General features: G+C 34.6%; 1 protein-coding gene across 1 annotated transcript in view; it reads right to left on the bottom strand.

Moving 5' to 3' along the window:
- The window catches only part of GRIK2 (glutamate ionotropic receptor kainate type subunit 2), a 647718-nt gene that overhangs the window by 162875 nt on the left and 466219 nt on the right, over window positions 1–18624 (bottom strand). The window contains exon 12 of the mRNA XM_004767094.2: window positions 698–921. Within this exon, the coding sequence (XP_004767151.1) occupies window positions 698–921 (224 nt within the window). The remainder of the gene's footprint in view (window positions 1–697; window positions 922–18624) is intronic.

Here is an 18624-nt window from a genome sequence, read left to right as displayed (position 1 = left end):
TTAATTGAATGAACTAAGTGTTTTTTTACTGCTAGGAACAAATACATGACTGCATTGAGAAAAGAGTAAGTTCAAGAAAGGATAAACATCCTTAGTAATAAATTTGTCAGAAGAACGTATATAATTGAAAAAAATAACCCTCATACTTAATATTCAATTTTGATGATGGAGGCCAAAATATCTGTAGTTATACATTAAATTTATTTTGTGAAAAAAAGAGAAATTTTATGTGGAAAATAATTGTAGTCTTTTTATAGTTAAAATGCTTATTTTTAATTAGTCATGGTTCATTAAATAAAGCCTCCTTTTAAATTTCACCACTTTGGTTTTTTTCTTACGACTGATTTATTAGTTCAAACTAATAAAATACATTATTTTGTTCTCTGGCACAAGAGAAATCTTCAAAATGAGGAAATACTTTTTATGTCCTAATGATTTGGACTGCTTTTAGATTCTGATTAAAAAGAGTAAAGTCTACCAAACTTATAGCTTACTGACACAACCAGCATGCTTTCTGCCAAAAAGGCAGCATAGAATATTTTCACAAGTTATGGGATTCTTCAGAGTTCATTATTCTTCAGCACCCCAAGGGAAATAAAGAAAAAGAAAAGTAAAATTATTGTGTGACTTTTGACAATTATTAGTTGGAAAAAGGAGGTAACAATTGCCAAAAAAATCACAAAAGTGAGCATGTTACCTGGCTATGACAAAGAGCACACAACTGACACCCAAGTAAGCCAGCAGAATATACATCCAGATATCAGGGGAGAGAGGATTCAGGAAGGAGAAGACGCCTGGGTTTGTACCATTGGGTTTGCGGTACAAAATACTTATTCCAAGTGTCATAAAGGGCTTGGAAAAGTCGATGACCTTCTCTCGAACGTAGGTAATAGCCAGTGGGGCAACTGCAAGGTCAGCTTTCTGTATAGAGAAACAGAAGAAAGGAGGGGGAAATTGGTTCTAAGTCTCAAGAAAGAAGTCAGTATCCAAAACAACACTTCACATTTGAGAATTGTCTGAAAAGTATTACATTAACATTTAAAGCATTCTTGACTCTGAATGGAAGCATCTGTTTTTTTCTGCTACTCATTTCTACGTCCTTCTAGATGAGCAAACCAACACTTACTGCACATAATAAAGAGAAAAACTGTACAGAAAAAACTGAAGAAACTATTGTACCTTCAATACCTGAATTGTTATGCTATGGGATCGTCTCATAATTATTTTTAATCTAAACTTAAAATAAACCACCGTATCGGTTATGACTTCCTAAATACCTTGGTCAGATTCTAAATAGTAGTAATAATAGTATCTACTTCAAATTCTTTAACTGATAACCAAGAATCATGTTTTCCTGGTTATAGGTACAGTTAAAAGATTTTAGTCTTTGAATAATTAACATTTTGAAAATCATCTTTTAATGTGATTGTGTTTACTGCCCCTGAGTTTTGTTTTTATCCCTCTAATTTGTTTTATATTATTTAATGAAAATCCTTGCAGCCTTGCCTAAATCACATCAGGAAATGAGTTTTTCAATTTTCACAAAGTTGCTAATTTTCCACGGTAGCTTAAATATGTTAAATTGCTAGTGCTCTTCACTCATCATGCTATAACCACCTGTCATGATGAACTTCAGCTCTAATATATTGAAAGAAATAATTATAATATTTTAAAATAATAAAGTCACCTATTCCCATACATGACAGGAAGCTATATTTCTACATTCATTTTATTTTCATAAACTCACTGGGCTTTCAGAAGTGCTCCTTGTAGTGAGCTACAGAGAGATGTATGAAATAATGAAATTGGGCCTCCACAGTTTCCTTACCTCAAGGATTGTTAGAGAACTTAAAGAGACTTCTCTAAGAAGATACCTTCGTTGACAATATTATTCTGGGTATGTGTTTGTGTGCATCTGTGTGCTGGGTGTGCTGGGTGTGCTGGGTGTGGGGAAGAGGGAGCAGTCAGATGCTTGAATAGAGTATCTTTGAGTAGCAATGGAGAGAGAAAAACATGTCTCTAAAAACTAGGAGGGGAGGAAACAGGGTCTTAAGGGCCCTGGAGAAGGAATCATCATATTTCAAATTCATAAATCAAAGAAAACAACAATTTAGCAATAATAATAGCTAATGTCCTTTAAGCATCTGCTATGCAACAGGCACTGTGCTAAGAACTTTACATGAATTGTCACATTTAATCCTTACACAATCCCACTATTATTCCCATTTTCAGATAGGAAACTGAATCCATGAGAAGTCAAAAACTTGTTCATGGTCAAAGAGCTAACTGAGCATTGGAACTAAAACATAAACCCCAAGCTTTTGGAACCACTGCCCAAAACTAATCATGATATGCACCTCAGATGCCAGAAATGGAATCATGGAGACATTCCTTGATCATTTATCAAGGAGTTTATAGAGATGAAAAAGGGAATACATAGAAGCAAGGAGCGTGATCACTAGATTACAGTTAATGAGAATTTAGACGGTGAGGTGAAGAGTTTAGGCTGATGGAATATTTTCCACAGGAAGAGAGCATTTCCTCTAAGACAGAAGGGAAGGACATACAGATGGTTTGAAAAAGTAAACAAGTTTGTTAGAGAAATAAAGCAGGGAAATAAAGTAATCATTTAAGAAACAAAGATTCTAGTAAAAAATGGACATGAAACGGTGGTTTGCTCATATTTAAGGGGTTGATTATACAGCCCAGTGTACCTATGTGCCACTTTGCTTTGTAACCTCTCTCTTCCTAGGCACAAAAAAAGTAGAATTTCAGGGACGCCTGGGTGGCTCAGTTGGTTAAGCCACTGCCTTCAGCTCAGGTCATGATCCCAGGATCCTGGGATCGAGTCCCGAATTGGGCTACTTGCTCGGCGGGGAGCCTGCTTCTCTCACTGCCTCTGCCTGCCTCTCTGCCTGCTTGTGTGTACTCTCTATCTCTGGCAAATGAATAAAATCTTCAAAAAAAAAAAAAAAAAGTAGAATTTCACCACATGTCAGGCATATAAGTGTATATACTTTAAACAGCTAACATATATTTAAATTCATGATAGGTACCAAAAGAATTTAGGAAAACAATTAAAATAACATATGCTAAGACAAAACTACTACACTGTTCCAAAAAAGTTGTTCAATAGGCATATATTAATATGACTGGCTAGACATACACCAAAGTTCATTTTGTGTTATTTTTTAAAGATTTTATTTATTTATTTGACAGAGTGAGAGAGAATACAAGCAGGGGGAGCAGTAGAAGAAGAGGCCGATTCGGGATTTGATCCTAGGACCCTGGGATCATGACCTGAGCCAAAGGCAGACTCTTTTTTTTTTTTTTTTTTTTTTTTCTAAAATAGACTTTATTTGTAGAGCAGTTTTAGGTTTAGAGAAAAATTGTGTAAAAAGTAGAGTTTCCATATACTCCCCCTTCCTGCTCCCTCTTCACAGTTTCTCCTATTATTAACATATTGATGAGCCAATATTGGTTCATTATTATTAATGGAAGTCCAAAATTCACATTAGGGTTCACAAAGGCAGACTCTTAACTGACTGAGCCACCCTGGCACCCCAACATACACCAAATTTTAAATATTTTTATTTATTTATTTATAGAGAGAGAGCACACACTCGTGCATGAACAGGGCAGAGAGGAGGGGAAGAGAGGGAGAGGAAGAGAATCTCAAGCAGACTCTGTGCTGAGCGCAGACACCAACATCGGGCTCCATCTCAGAACCCTGAGGTCACGACCTGAGCCAAAACCAAGAGCCAGGCACTCAACCAACTGGGCTACCCTGGTGCCCTGACATACACCAAATTTTAAAATTTACTTAGCATTGCCTAAAATACAATTTCTATTCCAAATACAAAATGGAAAAAAGACAAAACATTACACAGTAAAATATTTTCAATGATAAAAATTCAAAAAATTCAATGATAAAAATTCAAAAAAATTTGAAACCAAAGTTACAGACAGTTTTAGACATTTAGTTAAAAAAAATAAACATATCAACAGACTGTGATACATCCATATGACAATATTATCCAGCAATAAAATGAAATTAACTATCAAGGTGCGAAAAGACCTGGAAGAACTTTAAATGCATACTGCTAAGTGAAAGATGCCAGTCTGAAAATGTTCCAGTCATATGCTGTGATTCCAATTATATGACATTTTGGAAAAGGCAGAACTACAAAGGCAATGAAAAGATCTGTGGTTGCCCCAAGGACTCGGGGAGCAGAGTGACAAATAGGTGGAATGAGAACATGTTTACGACAAGGAAACTATTCTGTAAGAAATAATAATGGTGGGTACGTGACACCGTGCATTTATCAAAAACCATAAAACTGTACAACACAAAGAGTGAACCCTGATGTAAACTCTGGACTTTAGCTAATGTCTCAATACTGGTTCAACGTTAACAAATGTACTACACTGATGGAAGCCGTTAATAATAATAAGGGGAAGTGTGGAGGTGGGTAGAACGGGAGAAGGTATAGAAACTCTACTTTCTGTTAAAATTTTTCTATACACCTAAAACTGCTCCAAAAATATCTATTTTTTTTAAATAACAGGCTGTTTTAACCATATCCTCAATTAATGCTATTTAATGTTATGTTGATTAAATTAATTAGAACTTAGTTGTTACCACTAATAGGTAAAATACAAAACTTATCAAACATCAATTGTTAAAAAAATCCAGTCTCTAATTACACACCAAATATATTTCTTAAATTCATTTAAACAATCAGACCTCTGGATTATCTCGTAGCAGTAAAGAACATTATTGATACATAATAGCATTGTCAATGAATACAATCTAACTCCATTACAAGTCTATTAATAATATAATAGTTTTGAAATATAATCAAGATGATGTATTAAAAATGTTTAAAATGACAGATGTGCTATTTTCCCATCAACTGCCATGTTATTAAAGACTAAGCCATTGGAGAAAAGAGCCTGATGGTAAATTGCATAATCCAAGAATTTTATCTCTGTCTGTAAAGGTTATGATTCCATGAACATAGATTTAGTAATTGGCATTTCATTTTGTTTTAAGACTTTAAGTTTTTATTTAAGTTCCAGTTAACATCCAGGGTAATATTCATTTCAGGTGTACAATATAGAGATTCAACAGTTCCATTCAACATCAGGTGCTAATCACAACAAGGGCACTCCTTATCCCCACGGGTGTTTTATTTTAAAGAATAAAATAAAGATGAAAGTAATAAAGTAATCTTGCATTAGGAAAAGCCAATGGTCAAAATTGTTTGAAAAAATCTATTTCAGCCAAAGAAAAACAAAGCAGTTACCTGTTATGTGTCATACGAATAGCACAAAGGAAAGGAAGAGCTCAATTCTACCTGATCAAGTTGGTGAAGGCTTTACCAAAAGATTACACTTGTGTTGTGTTATGAAGAAAGTGTCTGAGATGACAAAGGTCTGAACTGAGAAGGTGGCAACAGCAGGGGAAGAAAGTCTCATGAAAGTGGCTTAAATTAAATGTGTCCATTATGGGCCAAGACGATATTCTTTGCCCCTATCATTTCCATTAATCCTTACAACAGTTCTACCAAATTTCTAGTGTGATTTTCTCTTTACAGATGAAAAATCCAGAGTCATGAGAGTATAAGGAATGTATATTTCCAAAGATGACTTAATCATATTCATTTCTCACTTTTTTTCTGTGCAATCAAATTCATCATAACTATTTCTCCTGCTATATTGTTTCTGTATTTCCTTGACCAAAATGATCTTCCCTATCCTCTACTATACACATTCTATAGAACACACTCTGGTTCTTTTCTTCTTATGTAGCCCTCTTTGAACAATCCATACACACTAATTTCTCCTGATTGAATTTTTATAGCACTTGTAAGCTGAACCATGTAATTTAATTGTAACTATATTTAACATTGTGTTGTTTCTAATGTTTTCACATACAAGTCAACTAATATGAGAGACCTGAACATAAACATTATAATTGTGTTGTCCCTGTTCCGGAGAGTGCAGGCACTTGGGGACCTGCAGCCGTGCCCTTCAATCAAAGCACATAACTCTGAACTGAGAAAAGGGTGAAGAATCCCTCTTTGGGAATTTCACAAGGATGCCTGGGCTGAAGCTACCTTATTAATATAATATATTTTTATTTAATATTCTATCATTCGATGTGAAACTCTTAAAAATTGTTTTATGATAATAATCAATCGAGGAGTGTCTGGGTGGCTCATTCAGTTAGATATCTGCCTTTGTTTGACTCAGGTCATGATCCTGGAGTTCCAGGATTGAGTTCCCAGTCAGGCTCCCTATTCAGCAGGAGTCGGCTTTCCCTCTGACCCTATCCCCTCTCAACTTCTCTCTCTCTCTCTCTCTCTCTCTCTCTCACTCTCAAATGAATAAATAAAATCTTTAAGAAAAATAATCAATCTAAAATCCCTAGGGCATTGGACAAAATCTGATACCAAGGAATTGCTTGGTAAATGTTTGCTAAGTACAGTTTCAACTTAACTAAAATACAATTTAACTAAAATATTCAAAGAAAACCACTCAGAGAATTTCAAAGTAAACTTTTTTCCTGATCTCACTCTAGAAATAAGATTTATTTGTTCATTAATGCAATTTCTTGTGGACTAACCCATCTAGGCGAGAACAGAATAATTCTTTTTATGGAGTTATATAACTAATAGCAATCCTTTGATTAAAGTTTTATAGAATAATGGTAACATTGATTGGTCTAATTCTAGTTACCTATTACAAAAATTAGATAACAAAGCATATCTTCATGAATGTCACAATGACTCCAAATTTGATCATGTTGAGAAAACCTTCTTTACGAAGTCGTACCAAGAACATAATATGATATTATTTTATAATACAAGTTCTGGACAGTGAAATGTCTTTTTTTTTTTTTTTTAAAGATTTTATTTATTTATTTGAGAGAGAGACAGTGAGAGAGAACATGAGCGAGGAGAAGGTCAGAGGGAGAAGCAGACTCCCCAAGGAGCTGGGAGCCCAATGTGGGACTCGATCCCGGGACTCCAGGATCATGACCTGAGCCGAAGGCAGTCGTCCAACCAACTGAGCCACCCAGGCGCCCCTGGACAGTGAAATGTCTTATGCGTGTTTCTGAAAGTTCCTGTAATTTAACAATGGAAAACCAGTTCTAAACACTTCATTTCTTCATGTTGTGAAGTGCTCAGGAAAATGGATAAAATGGTACATTTGAATAAGTTGTAAATATTTTACCTGATTTAGCTAAGACATTTAGGCCAGTTAATTATGACTTGAATTTTATGTGACTTATAAGGGACACCACACTCTCCTAAACTCTTCATCGTGCATAATGTGGACACCTGCTTTTGCCTCTGTGTGCACTTTTAGGGAAAAAATGTTCACTTTCTATACACATGGTGTGCCACCTCCACCAGTCTCCACCTGACCACACCCCCTGCACTCTTGCAGTGGCCATGCTTTCATTCTTGCCCAACTAGTGTCTATTCTTCATCCAAAGGCAAGTTCTTTTTAAAACACGTGCCAGATTATCACTTCTGGCTCAGAATTCTCCAATTACTTCTAGCACACATAGAATAAAACCTAATCTTGTCCTACAAAGCACTAGGAGAAATGGCCACTAATTATTTAATCAAAATCAGTTCCTAACACTCTTCTGGTCTTAGCGGGATCACTATTGTTTCAGCAACTCTGATCACATGGCTAATCTTTAAATGTGCACACATTTCTGTCTCAAAGACTTTATACTTGTTTTTCCTTTTGCCTGGAAAGCTTGAAGATGAAGATGCCCTTCATCACACATGCCTTATTCACTTGGTTGAATGTTCTGATGTGTCTGTTCTCATATCAATCACTCAAAGGGATCTTTGCTGACCACTCAGTCTATCACTTTTTATCTCCTTACCATGTTTTCAGTTTCTACATAAAACTTATCATGACCTGAAATTATGTCATTTCTTGTTGGCCTACTTCCAATAGAATGTATGTCTCTTTTGAGTAAGGAGTTTCTCCATTTTGTCCACTTTTGCATTTCCAGTGCCTACTACAGTGTCTGGGTCATTAAATATTTTTAAATGATTGAGTGAATGCATTAAGCCATCATTATTGCTGATTCTTTCCCCAGTACTTCCCTAAACTTCTTTCTTATACTAAAAAAGAAGTTACCTCATTCCATTATGTTAGTTAGTATTCATTAGGTTGTGTTTAAGAAAAAAAATGTAATGAGATTAAAGTTACACATTTCATACATGTGAAAACTTAACTTGAAACTTCTATAAATTATGTTATATACAGTATATAAACTAATATCTATTTGTAGTTTTATATATTATATTTATTTATTATATTATATTTTAGAAATATGCCGTCAGTTGCTTTTCACCAAACCACGTACTAACAACATTGTGCACAGTGTACAGAGGGCAATTTAGTTATAAAATACAAAGATGTCTTTACACATGAAAGACCTGCATAGGGACAAATAAGAAAGAATTAAACACAAGCTAGATCTGTGACTTTATTAATGCTTAAGTAAGCCTACTGATAATTTCGAACAATACTGACTACATATGCCAAGTTTGCCAAAAATGCCAGAATGAAAAATAGACTTTCAACTGGTAATTCTTAAGAAGAGCCATGGCTCTAAAATATTTCTAGAGTTTGATGGGTTTTTTTGTGAGGGGAGTAAGGCTGAAGGGGATTTGATTGTTTTTGTTTTGTGTTGTATTCTTCACCTTCAGTTCTGATTTTGTTGTGAACTCTCAACTGGATGGCTTATAAATGTTTATATTTCTGTGCTAGAATTGTTATGGTATCTTCCTTTCTCATTTCAGTATTTCCAGGGACTCACTTGTTTTTTAATGGAGTAGTTTAGTTGATTTAGCTTGCTTGAAAAAAATAAGTACACAGAAACTGAGGAGTGTTTTCCATATCGACAATTTCAAGAAAACTAAATTTCAATTAAAAATAATCTGAAGGGGTGCCTGGGTGACTCAGTTGATTGAGCAGCTGCCTTGGGCACAGGTCATGATCCCAGGGTCCTGGGATGAGCCCCACATCAGGTCTCTGCTCAGTGGAGTGCTCTCCCTCTGCCTGCTGCTCTGCCTACTTGTCCTCTCTATCACTCTGTCAAAAAATAAAACCTTTAAAAAAAAATCTGAAATCATTCATATCAATAAATTCAAAGCGGAATTTAGTATATCTGTTATTCATGAGCAAAACACTGAATGATGGAGTCTCTGACATTTTTTGTTCTGCATTTTGGGGATATAGAGTTCTTGATTTTAAAATAACTAATACCTTTTAAAATTATAATATAAATGAAAATACTTTATTCTAAGACAATCACCCAAATGTGAAAAATATTCTATTATAATCTATAATCTTTATAGTTATACATTTAAACATACATAAAAAAGGAAAAATCCACAATATTACTCAAACTTAATTCTATTGTATATTTATCAATCAAATAAGAATCTCTTGAAAAGACAGAGAGAGAATGAATGGCTTCTTTGAAACAAATTTATATTAAAAGTTTCAAAATAGGGCGCCTGGGTGGCTCAGTGGGTTAAGCCTCTATCTTCTGCTCAGATCATGATCTCAGGGTCCTGGGATTGCATACCACATCGGGGCTCTCTGCTCAGCAGGGAGCCTGCTTCCCCATCTCTCTCTGCCTGCCTTTCTGCCTACTTGTGATCTCTCTCCCTCTGTCAAATAAATAAATAAAATATTTTTTAAAAAGTTTAAAAATAGAAAATACAAGCAACTCAAAATAGTATTTAAAATCTCATGTTATTTCTTGAACCTAGAAAACATTTACACAGTTTCTTATTATTGACTGAAGGTATTATTTCACCTATATATTTTCTGCTAAACCTTTTTTCATTTCCCAGTTTACATGGTATGGGATCACAACCAGTGGACTAAGAAAAAACTACTATCACTAAGATGAATGACTGTGAACTATAGGGAATCTTTCTAATGGAATTGTGAACTTACAATTCTGCTCTGTGAACTGTCTTCAGGGGATAAAGGATTAAGCACACTGAATTATCAGGGTCTGTTTTAAAATAATAGGTAAGTTATAACAACTGTAAATAATCTATGATATAAAATGTTTTAGTATGATCAGTAATCAATAATCATATAATCAAATCAGTAATCAATCGGTAATAAAATCTTTTTTAAAAAGTATTTATATTGATATAACAGCTAGTAATTATTTGTGTTGCATGTGTATATCTTTACAATTTAGTCTCTAGCAAAAAAAAAAAAAAAAAAAAAACATTTGCAACATCTTCTTTGGGCCCCATGACTAATAAAATTTCCTGAGTCTATATTGTTATTTTTTTTAAGATTTCATTTATTTATTTGACAAAGAGAGACACAGCAAGAAAGGGAACACAAGCAGGGGGAGTGGGAGAGAGAGAAGAAGGCTTCCCACTGAGCAAGGAGCCCAATGTGGGGCTTGATCCCAGGGCCCTGGGACCTGAGCCAAAGGCAGATGCCCAACGACTGAGCCACCCAGGTGCCCCAAGTCTCTACTATTTAATAATTAAGTTTTGTGAAGGTTTAACTATACTGGTTTATTTAATATCTGAAAAATTTTGAGGTATGAAGGAATTTAAATCCTGCCATCTTATCTTGAGTCATTCATTCACGAATTTATTAAACAATTCACTAAATTATTCAACAATATTTATCTTGGGTGACAGTTCTATGGGTGTTGCTGTTCCAATGTTCATAGCACTGGCAGAGCCAGACAAAGTGAACAAGAAGACAGACACGAAGCATGAAAAAAATTAGAGGATGTAATTTCAGGAAGTAAAGAATGTTAAGGAGTGAAGGTAAAGCCTGATAAGAGAATCAGAGTGTGACTAAGAAGAAAGGCAGGCACTCTTTTTTATCAAATGGACAGAGGAACCTGACATTTGAAACGTCAAGGTCCTGACATTTGAGTCCAGATTACAGTCAAGTCAGAGATAAAGCCCTGGCAGGGTCTGAGCAGAGTTCCCCTGGTGGAGGAGATTGTGAGTCAAGAAAGCTCTGGGGTGGAAGCAAACGAGCTAGGGAGCAACAAACAGTGTCTCTCACTCTCCTGACCTCCTCCCCCATTAATCATTCTGTTGACCCTCTCCAGAAAATCCCACTGATTATAGAAACATTGTATGAAAAGACACTCCAACCATAAACAAAAGGTGTCAGATTTAAGAGAAAATTTGTGTCACTGCACTTCTAATGGCATTCTCTGTGTGTTTCTTCCACTAAAATAAAATACCATTTTGATTTATTCTCTTATCTTTATTCTATAAATGTGATCTCTACAAATTATTGTGTTCAAATTCAACTGCAAGAAAACTACTTGTGCCTTAGAATTTGTTAACATACCTACCTACTTACCAATTAAAAGTTTAATCAAAACACTGATCCCGGGACACCTGGGTGGCTCAGTTGGTTGAGCAGCTGCCTTCGGCTCAGGTCATGATCCCGGCGTCCTGGGATCGAGTCCCACATCGGGCTCCTTGCTCGGCAGGGAGCCTGCTCCTCCCTCTGCCTCTGCCTACCATTCTGTCTGCCTGTGCTCACTCTCACCCCCCCCTCTCTGATAAATAAATAAAATCTTTAAAAAAAAAAAAAACACTGATCCCATGATGTTGTAACTCAGCAACATATAATAATAACAAAAGAAAAAGAAGATTATACTGGCAAAATATTTCTGAACCTGTGACATGACCTTGTTCTTACAATACCTATGTGATCTCCTGCCTGTACAAAAATCTGCTGTTGATTAATAAGAACAAATTCTTGCCTTTCTGTAAGTATCACTGGGAAACAGCAATTTCTTTCTTGAATATTTGATTTTCCAAATAATTCAGGTATAATAACTGAACTTAGAACACTTCCTCATGTTTGTTAACAAAAATTGAGGTCATTCTCATATTTGCTCATGAGATTTTAGCAATATATCATCACCATGTATTTAAGGATGCTTGGGTAACTCAGGTAAATTTGAATACAAAGGTTAAGCAAAAAAGAAAGAACAACAACAAACAAAAAACAACCTGCAAAGTAGCAAACAAAAGCCTTTCCAATAGTAGGTATATGCAGTTCCAATAGTGTTTGATAGTAAGAAACTGGATGCAAATAATAATAAAAAGTTCTAAGAAAAAAGTTGGAATATTCTATTATTTTATCCAAACGGCCCTTCCTTCCTTCTTTCTTTTCTTTCCCTTTCTGTTCTTTCTTTCTTCTAAAATCAGAGAGAATGAGTTTGTTTTTGTTTTTTGATTTTTAAGAGCATGTACAATAAAATTAAGTGTTAAATAGCAGGATTTCATAGAAGGATCAAATAAAAGAATTTAGGGCAGAGATCGTAAGCAAAGAAATTTTTCTACTGAATGGAAGTAGACCACCAATTCCAGGCTGCAAGAGCCTTAAATATAACCCTAATACTTAACCCTGGAATTTCAATACCTAGAATTATTTTTAGGAAATAATTTTAAATTCAGAAACAGAATAATATACAAAGGTATTCCTCCAAGATCACCTGTAATCTGGAACTGTAGTCTACACGACTCAAAAAGGATATGCTTAAAATATCAGGGCATAACAATAAAGAATTACTATCCATTGTTAAATAGAATTTTATGATGTCTCCAATAAAAGAGAATGGACACTGATAATGTCATTGAATATAGAAATATACAATATTAAACACGAATTCAACTAAATAAATACATAATAAGAGGAGGAATCTACAAATTAAATGGGTCTTGAGATATATCAACCAACCACAAAGAGAATTTGTAGATCCCAATTTAAACAAGTAATTTGTAATGAATGAGTAAATAAATACTATGAAGCAATCAGAATCAGAAAAGTGTAAATAAATACTGTTGGTTGAGTATTTGGTGTCATTAGGAATCGTATTTTTTTTCCCCCTGTGGGATAATGATAATGTGGCCATTTAAAAAAAATATATTTTTTAGTCCCTTTTTAGTGATATGTGCTATTTATATATGAACATATGAAAAAATGACATGATATGAAGTTTAAGAATTGCTACAAAATAACACAGGTGGCAAGAAAATTGGTGATTTGAGATAAAATGAGATTAGTGAAAAGCTTTCTAAGACTCGAGGGTTGGTGATATGTACCTTGCCTCCCACTTTAATTTTCTATTTGCTCATGTTTGAAAAGTTCGATAATATAACCAACCTTTTTAAGTATAAAATCAATAATGGAAAGAAATTGAGCAAACTCAATTTAGTAGTGTAGTAGATAGTAGATAGTAGTGTTTATCGATAGTTGTAGAATTATGGTTTTACAATTTTTCTAAATTTTATTATTTTTGTATAAGGAAATACCTGTTATATAAAATATATCACTAATCAAATAAAACAGAATTACAATAAAGTAAACCCATAAAATTTTTGTAGCCTTTATGTTTAAGAATATAAAGATCGAGATACATGTGCAAAGAGCTTATTTGACCTAAACTTACAGATTAACTTCAGTAAAAATACAACTATTCTCTGAAAATATACTATTAAATCATGAAATAGGGAAATAAAGTATTGTTTTACTTTAATTTAATTTCTGAAATTAAAGATGATTTATTTTGCATTTTGAGGATAAGGAAAAATAAGCTCCCCTACTTTTTTTTTTTTTTTAAGATTTTATTTATTTATTTGACAGAGAGAGACAGCAAAAGAGGGAACACAAACAGTGGGAGGGGGAGAAGCAGGCTCCCTGCTGAGTAGGGAGCCTGATGCAGGGCTCAATCCCAGGACCCTGAGATCATAACCTGAGCCAAACATAGATGCTTAGAGTCACCCAGTTGCCCCAAACCCCCCTTTCAAAAATATTTTAGTCTGAATGATTCAAATGGAACCTCTGATATCAAATATTAAAGAACATGTTGGAGAAAATTCTACCATATTTCAAGACTACTAATTTCTGTATTTTTCATACATTCATGTAGTCTTTCCATGTAGGATTAAGAGGGATCAATAATCAATCAGATTATCTTTCTGTAGATGTAAAAAATAAAAATAAAAAAGTAGAACAAAGAGTAAATTATAAAGTAACAAATACCCATGATTTTAGAAGGTAATTACTATTCCTTCACTGGTTTAAAAATTTCACATAAATATATCCCATAGTAAAGTAAAATCAGCTTTTATTTTCTCAGCTGTGAAATAATATGACAGGATCTATCAATCAGTATTTACTGGTAGACTAGACAAAATGGGGATGCAAAAACAGTTAGGCGTGATCCCTCCCAGAGCTTATATAGAAGTCCTTGAAGCAAAAAATATTGAAAGGAACTATAAGAATGCAATGAATTATATAAGGAAGAGAGCAATGGAGTGGCTAAACGAAGATTCACGGGATATTTGAGACTTACACTGTGAATGAGAAAAACCAATATAGCAGTTAATAGGCTTAGATTCTGAATCCATTAGCAATCCAAACTTTCTAATCAAGAGCCACAGCTTGTTTCCATAGTTGGTGGCCCAAAAGAGGAGTATATTTAATCTGCCAGTCTAGCTTTCCAAAGGGAAGACTAAAACCCAAGCCACTGGCAACAGCTCAAATCACAGCTAGAGTTATAACTAATGGCCTTGATCGAGCTCTGCCCACCAATAAGAATGATCCTGTCCAGTTTTGGTTTGGTATAGCTAGCACTGATGCTGGATAGCCATAGGAGCCAGTGAACACCATCATGTTTCAACTTGTCAGGGAACCAAGCCCAGGCATTTAGAAGAACCTCTATGAATCAAGGTTCCTATTAAGTCAGCAGCTGTTTATTTCATGCTGTGGGTTGGGGGTAAAATCACCATGAAGAGGTAGTTAACTTTTTCATGCAAAGTCCAGATGTCACAGCTGCCTAGCTGGTTGAGTTCTTGAATATACTATATCATTTCGATAAGAGAAACTTTTGAGATCTTTCCCACCTTATTAGTTATAAAGTCAAAGTTGTCCTACCTCAAAATCGGCTCATGAGGCCATGGAATCACAAGACTTCTGTTGATCAGTCATTCCGAGTAGCAGCAAACTAATAGCTGCTTTTTAAAAGGGGTTAAAATGGTAACTATGTCTAAAAAGTGATTATTAGTACAGAATCTGAAGGAGAACTACAGGTACAGGAGAACAAAAGGCACATCATCACAGAAGGGTCCTTAGAGCCATGGGTCCCAAAAGTACTAGAACTTTTCTACCTGCAACTGTTTATGATTGGGAGGATCTTCTCTGAGCAAATTCCAGCAAATCCTCAGTTATCATCTTTTTAAATATACTTCCTTCCATTTTCTTCTGGAACTCCTACTAGAGACATGATGGAATTTTTCACCTAATCCTCCTCCATGCCTCTTAGCTCTACTTTTTTTTTAATTTATTTTTTATTTATTTTCAGCATAACAGTATCATTATTTTTGCACCACACCCCATGCTCCATGCAATCCATGCCCTCTATAATACCCACCACCTGGTACCCTGACCTCTCACCCCCCCCCCCGCCCCTTCAAAACTCTCAGATTGTTTTTCAGAGTCCATAGTCTCTCATGGTTTACCTCCCCCTCCAATTTCCCCCAACTTCCTTCTCCTCTCTCTCCCCATGTCCTCCATGCTATTTGTTATACTCCGCAAATAAGTGAAACCATATGATAATTGATCAAGAGATCTGCTTGACTTATTTTCTTGTCTTTTTGTGCTGTGTGCTGATTAATCAGTATATTTTTTTCCATTTAACTTCCTCTTTAGTATATCTTATCTATTGATGTTTCTTTCTCTTTTTTTTAGAGAATAAAATAAATTACATCTCTGCATTTGAAAAAAAAAATCTTATTTTGATTGTTATAATCTTAAACAACTTAGTTACCCCAACTGATTCAGTAAATAAACATCCGTAACTCAACCTTACTTGAAGCTTCTTGACAATACTTGACCATAGAAAGTCCTTAAATTGTACTACTTACTAATGCAAAATGGTACCAAATTTGGAAAACCTACACATAAAACAATGAATTAAAAATTTTGTCCTATTAAAAAAAAGAGATGGGAATTTCATTAAATATGTAGATTGCTTTGGGTAAAGTAGACATTTTAACAATATTTGTTCTTTGTGAGCAGGGAATATCTTTCCATTTCTTTGTGTCCCCTTAAATTTCTTTCATCAGTGCTTTATAGTTATCAGAGTACAGGTTTTTCGCCTCTTTGGTTAACTTTATTTGTAAATACCTTATTGTTTTTGGTGCAATTGTAAATGGGATTGATTCCTTAATTTATTTTCTACTCCTTCATTATTGGTTTATAGAAATGCAAGGGATTCCCGTATGATGATTTTGTATCCTGTGACTTAACTAAATTTTACTAAATCATTTCTAGCAATTTTTTGAGGTTTCTATTTAATAACTTTTCATGATACTTTAAATTTTTTCATTATTTCATTATTTTTCAAACTTCTGTATTTCACTACTTTTACTACATAATTTTCTTTTTTTACAAATATTTTATAGAATTTTAAACAATATTTTGCCTTTAGTTCTTATTTTAAAGTCTTTATCAGATATAGGATACTTGGATGGCTCAGTCAGTGACACATGCATTCTTGATCTCAGGGCTGTGGGTTCAGGCCTCATGTTGGGTTTAAGATTACTTAAAAAAAAATAAAAATTTTTAAAAACAAATAAATAAAAAATTAAGTCTCAAATAGTTCTACAAAATGTGTTTCATTAGGATAAATTTGTGTTCAGTTATATTTTTCCATACATGCTTGTTTTTCTTATTTTTCTCGACCTCTCTCTTCCTCTCTCTCTCATATATTCTTATAGGTACCTTTCTAGGGGTTTTGTTATTCCCCAGTCTTCCAATCCATAGCTTTGTTTTATATGGATGACTTCAGGTTCACATCTCCTGATGATATTGGTGGTATTTTCAATCTAATTCCTAAACAACTAGGTAGCTTGAGAGAGTTCCTAGTTACCTGGCTGAAACTGTGCCCTTACATTTGCCTAGGTCCACAAATCTCAAATAAACCAAAGCCTCAGACACCAGTATTTTCAGGCTGCTTTCTCAAGTGAGGAAACCACATTCAAGGCCCTAGTATCAAGCAATAAGCCTGTCTTCAGACTTGGATTTTACACAGAGCATTTTTAATCCATGGATAATTCTAGACCAACATGCCCTGCTTTGGAATCAGAAGTCCTGAGCCCCATAGCTTTAGTCTGGCTTACTCTGCTTATTTTGCATGGATTTTTTTTTAATGGATATTAATCAAAGAGGGGTCTGTCAAAGCTTGATGTTATTACACCAACCAGACAAGAAATAAAGTACATTTTTAAAGTTTATTATAATATACACTCTTTCTAGCAGTGCTTAAAATTTAGTCAGAAGAGGTAAAAATAGCAAATAGAACTAGAAAGCTGTTACCTAAGAGAAGCAATTGGAAAAATGAAGAGAATGTTCTAAGGGCACCTGGGTGGCTCAGTCTGGTAAACACTGGACTCTTGGTTTCCTCAGGTTATGATTTATGGGTCATGAGATCTAGGCCTACCTCAGCCTCCATGTTCAGTAAGAAGTCTGAAGATTCTGTCCCCCTGTACTACCTCTCTCACTCCCTCTCTCTCGCCCTCCCTCTCTTTGTCTAAAATAAATAAAGAAATAAATCTAAAAAGAAAAAGAAAAAGAAAAAGATAGAGGATGTTATGGAAGCCAGTAGAAAAGAGTGCTTCAAGAACAGAGTAGTAAGCTGAGAAAAGGAGCTTCTTACAGATCAAATAAGATAAAGCCTAACAAATATCCACTGTATTTAACAACTTGTAGACATTACTAAGAACAGTTTTTTGATGACATGTTACTTCAAAGATTAACATGGGTAAGATGTGAGGCAACGAGTCAGTAACACAGTAGGTAAAGGTAGTAAATTCAGAGGGTAAAATAAAACACTGAGTGGTGGTAGAAAGGGATTTTTTTTTTAATTGAGAAATCATAATCTTTTAAAAATACAAACACAAATAAATCAGAAGAGAAAGGCTCAGATATATAGAGAAAGAAATTCCTGAATAGACAAGCTGGAATGGAAAAGAAAGGTGAAGAGAGTATCTTCAGGCAGGAGAAGAACAATTTCTCCATGAAATGAGGAAGAGAGGACAGGTGTTCATGAAGCAGTGCTTGTCAGTTTGATGATGGAGGTTGAGGTAAAACATTCTCATCTAGTAATTTTTACTTCCTGTAGAAGCAGGACACCATGTTTTTGGCTCCAAGTTAAAGAGGGACTGTTAAACTGAAGAACTAGAAAGAAACATTTTAAAACAATTGTTGCACAATAGAAGAGTGTGGTGACCAGAATTTATAGCAGTTGTGGCAGTGTTGACAACTTATTTGGGATTACTGACAATGAGTTTACACTGGGGTCCATTCGTCATAATTGACTGATTTTCTCCAAATGAGTTTATTCTTCTAAATTAGGCACAGTGAAGAAGATGATGACATTAATACAGAAACAACTATTGAGGAGGTAAATGCTTAACAACAGAGAAAAAAATAACTTTGATACCAGAAAAGAATGGTTGTAAGACTAAATCATAGAATCTATGGTGGATATGGAGAAAT

The sequence above is a fragment of the Mustela putorius genome, unplaced genomic scaffold (assembly GCF_011764305.1).
Source record: "Mustela putorius furo isolate JIRA1106 unplaced genomic scaffold, ASM1176430v1.1 tig00000759_pilon_pilon_pilon, whole genome shotgun sequence".
Taxonomy (NCBI): Eukaryota; Metazoa; Chordata; class Mammalia; order Carnivora; family Mustelidae; genus Mustela; species Mustela putorius.
The sequence above is the reverse complement of the archived record's forward strand: the minus strand, read 5'-3'. Positions and strand labels throughout refer to the sequence as shown.